Source organism: Triticum dicoccoides, chromosome 3A (genome assembly GCF_002162155.2).
Source record: "Triticum dicoccoides isolate Atlit2015 ecotype Zavitan chromosome 3A, WEW_v2.0, whole genome shotgun sequence".
Taxonomy (NCBI): domain Eukaryota; kingdom Viridiplantae; phylum Streptophyta; class Magnoliopsida; order Poales; family Poaceae; genus Triticum; species Triticum dicoccoides.
In genome coordinates, this window is record NC_041384.1 from 23,335,313 (window position 1) to 23,341,465 (window position 6,153).

Here is a 6,153-nt window from a genome sequence, read left to right on the forward strand (position 1 = left end):
GGAAAGAGCAGATCTTAAGCCCACTCTATCAGACAAGGCTAAGAAGAATCCTAAGGTTGGGGCGGAGAAGACGATGCTTGAGCCCGCTCTATTGGGCAAGGTCAAGAAGGCTCGAGTTGGGACGGAGAAGGCATCTCCTGAGCATTTTAATATCGCAAACATGTTTTCAAATTTGCAACCATTTTATAAATTCATGAAGTTTTCTTTAAATTCAGAACATATTCAAAGTTCATAGATAATTCTTAAATCCACATGCATTTTTAAAAGCCATGACATTTTATAAATCACCGGGGAAAAAGGCTAAATAGAAGCCTATCTATTTAGAAAAATCATTGGTCGGAGAAGCCAATCTCGAAAAACGAAAGCTAAAAAAAACAATCGGCAGCATTTCCTAAAAGAAAACAACATGGCATAGGCCTACACGAAATTTCATTCATGCCCTCAATGCTCTAACAAATTCATAGTGCGGCCATCGCGTCGCTGCCACCTCCTCTTTTCCACTTCTACCCAACACCCTCTGCTCGCCACCCTCTCCGTCGCTCCTGCTCCTGAAACCCTAGCGGGGAGGATGGGCCGCAAGCACCACGAGCTGTCGCCACCAGAGTCTTCCTCCAAGGAGTCCAGCTCCTTGGACTCTATCGTCGTTGGTGTCGCCTGGAGGTCGGGTGGACAATGCCCCACTATCATTGGTAGAGGGAGGGTAGAGAGTTAAGGGATGTAGTCTCGTTGGTCTCTGGTCACCACCGGTTGTCGGCGTCGCTGCGGGGCGGGAGGGAGATGGCAAATGGGGACATGCACCAGTGGCAAGACAAACTGGGAGGGGGAGACGCATGATGTGTTGCTTGGGGCACGTAGAACCGTTTTCTCACTGAGAAGACCAACATGAGACAGAATGATCAACAAACAAAAAAAAAGCGGCGGTGGTAGGGCCATCGATCGAAGGAGGTTGTGCGTACAAAACGGCGATGCCCGAACTCCCTTTAATAGTACAGATTGGGGACATCAAGAGTCGTCAAAACAGATTAACTCTGTGGTCTCTTCAGTAGAGAGCTGCTGAATCGACACCCGACACCCGTACACATGACATGTGATTCTCAACCGTGATACATGACATTTGCTCAAATGGTTAATGCATTGCCCCCGTTATGCAAGTGTAGTAAAGCAATATTTCTTCCGATACCTCTCAAGCCACAAGGATACTGTTTGTCCCCCTTTCTATAGCTATAGCGGTGTCGTGCATGGTCTAGGTTCACAAAATGCATATCCAGCTCGCATCATGTATATTTATACATGTGAAACGAATGGACCAAATATATATTCAATGATCGGGATATGATCCTGATAATCAATGACATCACAACGCATGTACGTGGGTGTGTTTCAATGCTTGATTGACATCATATGCTACTTCATATTTAGTAGTACCAAGTAACATAGTAAGAAAATTTCATTATCGGATCAGGTGGGGCCTTATATTTTACGTGCTTAAGTTTTACTTTGAAGTTTCAAAGAGCTTACTTGACTACTTTTTGTCCAAGAAAAAGGTAAGGTTGCAAGGAGCATGGGCGGAACCAGGATTTGGGCCAAGCTCCAGGCCCCGGGCTTGTCCAAGAAAAACAATCGGCAGCATTTCCTAAAAGAAAACAACGTGGCGTAGGCCTACGCGAAATTCCGTTCATGCCCTCAATAATCTAACGAATTCACAGCGCAGCCACCGCGTCGCTGCCGTCTCCTCTTTTCCACTTCCACCCAACACCCACCCTGCTCGCCGCTCCTGCCCCCGAAACCCTAGCGGCGAGGATGGGCCGCAAGCGCCGCCAGCCGTCGCCGCCGCCGCCCCCGCCTCCGGAGGAGGAGTCTTCCGCCGACGAGTCCAGCTCGGCGGAGGAGGAGGAGGAGGAGGAGGAGGCGGCGGAGGCCACCCCCGCGACCCAAAATTCCCCCAAACCCCCTTCCGCCGCCACGGCCGACGACGCCGAGGCCGACGCCGATTCGTCGGATGAAAGTGACGAGGAGTCCTCCGAGTCGGGCAAGATCGACGCCGAGGCCTTCGAGCTGCGCCAGATCGCCTCCTCCAAGCTCGAATCCGACGCCGGTGAGCCCACGCCGCCGGCCAAGGACAAGAAGAAGGGTAAGTCTTTGGCGGAGCCCTCTCCGTCCGGCACGGCCAAGAAGGCAAAGGCCGGGGCGGCGGAGAAGGCACTCTCCGAGCTCACTCCTGCCAGCGAGGGTAAGAAGAAGCACAAGGCCCAGCCGGAGAAGACTGTGCCGTGGACCAAGCTTGAGAAACCCGGACAGCCCAGGCGCTGGACTACTGAGGACGAGATCAAGATCCTGGAGGCTCTTGTTCGCCGCGTCAAGGCCAATGGCACCCAGCCGGGCGCTCGTGAGCTTATTACTGCGGTTGGTGCCAGCCTCGAAAGGAAGAACGTCACCAAGACGGAAATGTATGAGAAGGTGCGGAATATCAGGCAGCGATATGAGAAAGCGGTGAGCACGGGCGCTCTGCCAGAGAAAGATGATGACCTCCGCAAGTTCAAGCTCTCGGAGCAAGTGTGGGGAGAGAATGCAAAGCAGATCGCTGCAGCCACCATGGCTCAAAATGAGGCTGCTTCCTCAAAGAGCAAGAAGAAGGGGCAGACTAGCAAGGAGAAAACAGAGGGCTATTCAAAGGGTGGTACAGCAAAGGAGACCACTGCTAGCGCCGATGAAACAGAGGGCTATTCAAAGAGTGGTACAGCAAAGCAGGCCACCAAAGAGAAGGCAGACGAAGATAGCAAGGGCGGGTCATCAAAGAAGGCTAGCACTGCTGATACTCCTGCTAAGAGTAGAAAGCGGGGAAACCAAAAGGAGGAATTGGAAGGCGATGTGAAAACTGGCACTACAAAGGAGACCGTGGATACTACCGCTCGGAATGGTGGAACTTCGGTGAGGAGCAAGGGTGTAAAGTCTGACAAAGAGAAAACGGATGAAGATGTAGAGAACCCCACGCCAAAGGAGGCTATGGGTGATGCTCAAAATGGTGGCACCCATGCTCTGTTTAAGAAGGAAGGGGAAACTCATGAAGAGAAAATGGACACTGATGCTAATGTGAGAGGCATGCACAAAGGGTTTGATGAATTGCAGAAATTGTACCCCAACCTTACCTCTTATGTGGAGGACATCCAGGCCCAACATCCATGTGGGGAGACACTGAAGAGAGCATTTGAGTTCATGGACGACGAGAAGGCATGTGCTTTAGAATCCAAGATCAAGAAGCAAAGGGTAGCTGAGTTGAGGATAGGGATGCGCCGTGCTGACACAAACAAGGAGGTGACCAACATATTCATAGGACTGCTGGACTAAACCCTTCTGTTGCTGTCAAGCCATTTATGCGGTATATCATTCTACTTACGCCTGTGCTATTATGTCGTATCATGATGATATATCGAAGATTTTTATATAACTCAATGTGAAGCATCGTACTTATCTAGTTTACTTTAAGTAAGTCTAGCTTTATATATCTGCAGTCCAAATTCCACCCACCCTAAAAGGTTAGAAAGATTAGGCGGATGCAGGTGAGTTGGACGTTTGGTTGGACATATATCCAGTGTAATTTTGTACCGGCAGTGAGGCCCTGTGAATTTGTGGCTACTGAAAGTCTGAAACAAGGGCCAAGGGACACGAGATGGATTATGCATCTCATATCTTATGCTTCTATAGTTCTATTTAAATATGGCTGCATCATATTTAGATACACAGTTTCTTTTGCAGTACTGACTTGTAAATCTTCCTGCAATTATTGTGTCGGTTACTGTTATTGTATTGTGGCTGTCAAAATATTGTTCAGGATCAAACTGCTGGTGTCTTTGATTGTTAGTTAGACTTTCTAGTCATTTTAGTTACTTACATTTAACCTTATGTCTCAGTTTTCAAGCAACTTATAAAGTTATATAAGTCGATTAGTTAAGTGAATTTAATATCGTGTTGACAACGTTTTTTTTTGGGTAACACTGTGTTTTGGACAGCAGTACATAGTTTCAGGAAACTGTAATCTCTCTTAGAGATCATTTTTTGTTGCTTCCCCTTCAGCATCCTAGAAAGTACAACTGTTGCATTTTTGTTCATGTTAGTTCTTAGATCTGGCATTTGACATGTCGTGTCTTGCGGAAAAAGGGCTGATTTCCTGAAAGTCAGCAGACATGCAAATTCAGTTGGAAGTTCGGACTACAGAGAATGCTAAAGTATGGTGTCTTAATACCTGAAAGGCTGAAATTGTGTTGGGAGGTTCATTGTAGAGATGTTGTCTAAGTCTGTTATTTCAGCAACTCTGGAAGTTGTCGTTCACACAAATTGACAGGGTCCCTAGTTTTTAGTTTTGATTTCTTTGTGCCTTATTGGATCGTGGATCAATTTGTAGCAGCTTCAAAAAGTGCGGAACTCGGTATCTTGGCCGAATGTTATGCCCCTTTCCTGCATCATCATGCAGAAGCTAGCACGGATATGTGGTATTGTTCTCTGTGTTGAACAAAGTGACTAGAGCTATTTCTTGTAAGCCGTTGGTTAAATATGCACTTGTGTTTTTGCAAATGGTGATCCCAGATTAGCATGTGCATCCATGATTTGTTTGATTTGTGTGCACCCTTCCTGTACTGAAATTGTATTTCTGTTGAGATAAGTGTGTATTTACATGTCACAGTGGTATACAATGTTCCATTGCTGATGTAACTTCCGGTTCTGTTTGCTTTTTATTGCCAGATTGCTGGGTAAGAAGACTGACTGATGTAGCAAAAGGTTGATTGGACGTGGAACCGATGGATGAGCATGAGACATGGTGATGAGCTACTGTTGTGGCCGGCCGTTGTCTTGTTTATGATGGTTGGTGGTCAGCTGACTCATACTGTCTTATGCCAGTACCCATGTTGGTGTCATGTCTAGGAAATGCAGCGTCATAATGCTGACCATGACTCGGAATTCCGTTTCTTCTGTTCAATGAGTTAGGTCTTATTGGCCGTGTAATGTTGCTTCTGAATTCAGTGGTAGTAGAGGCCTAGAGGCCGGAGGCCGATGATCAGGCGTATTGGCTTTGGGTTGAGGCTGCTGGATTAAGAGCCTTCTTTTGTAGTTCTAAGCGCTGTTTTGGAGCTGTCATGGTTGGATGTAATGCTGTGTTTGTTGGAGTTTGTTTTGGTTTCAGTCTTCTAGTGTTGAACTTAAGTTCATTTTGGATGATGAAAACTCTTCTTATTTGGGCATAAATTAAAGCATGAACTTGTACAAAACGTTGCATCCCCATCCCAAACGACTGACGAAGGATAAAACAGGCTGCTAGGCGAAACAGTTCCACCTACCGCCGGTGCGACGGGGGCTCCTACTGCTCTAGCCACATCTTCAAGACAGTACACAAGCGGTCTGTCAGAGAGCTGTAGGCCCGCAGACTCGTAGCATTCATCAAGCGAGTTGTGATTCGCGGATTGCTTTGCCAAAGTTTGCTCCAATTATCATTCATCTACTTCCTCTACACGACTGAACCGCAGCAATATCTATCCTGATACCTCTCAAGCCCCAACGTACTTGTTTCTTCCTCCATGACCTATCCTTGTTGTATTACGAAACTCATCGGGCTCGAATCTGAAAATGTGTATGCATTTCTTGGCTTGTGCATTTATACATGTGAATGGTTGGAGCAAATCGCACCTATATTCGATTATCCCGAGACGATCATGATAAGTAATGAATTCAATGCTTGGTTGGTCTTATATGCTACTGCATATTTAATATCAAGTGCTACACTGGTACTCATGCATACATCCATAACCTATTTATACATCATCTGACATTGTTGTCAGGTTACAACAAATGCATATTCAACGACTTAATTACACATCTATCTGACATTATTGTAAGATATCCGTATTGAAATCCTGAGCAATCGGCCTTATCTCCCCCTTCTGAATAAAACTATATAAATGACATGGACCACACATTAATTTACATAATGAAGGATGCCAATACATCCTAGAGGAGCAACTGCTTACCTCAACAGTCTATGTCAATCACATATGCATTCACCAATAGCCAACTATCACTAGTGCAGAACCGGGCAATAGCACCGGTTCGTAAGGCCCTTTAGTGCCGGTTTGGTAACCGGCGCTAAAATGTAGGCACTAAAGC

General features: G+C 46.5%; 1 protein-coding gene across 1 annotated transcript; it reads left to right on the forward strand.

Moving 5' to 3' along the window:
- The first annotated feature begins 1,732 nt into the window (after window positions 1–1,732).
- Window positions 1,733–5,233, forward strand: LOC119266791 (nucleolar and coiled-body phosphoprotein 1-like). Its single transcript, XM_037548071.1, has 2 exons — window positions 1,733–3,376; window positions 4,738–5,233. The coding sequence occupies exon 1, from the start codon at window positions 1,801–1,803 to the stop codon at window positions 3,343–3,345; it is 1,545 nt and encodes a 514-aa protein (XP_037403968.1). The 5' UTR covers window positions 1,733–1,800; the 3' UTR covers window positions 3,346–3,376; window positions 4,738–5,233.
- The last annotated feature ends 920 nt before the right edge of the window (window positions 5,234–6,153 follow it).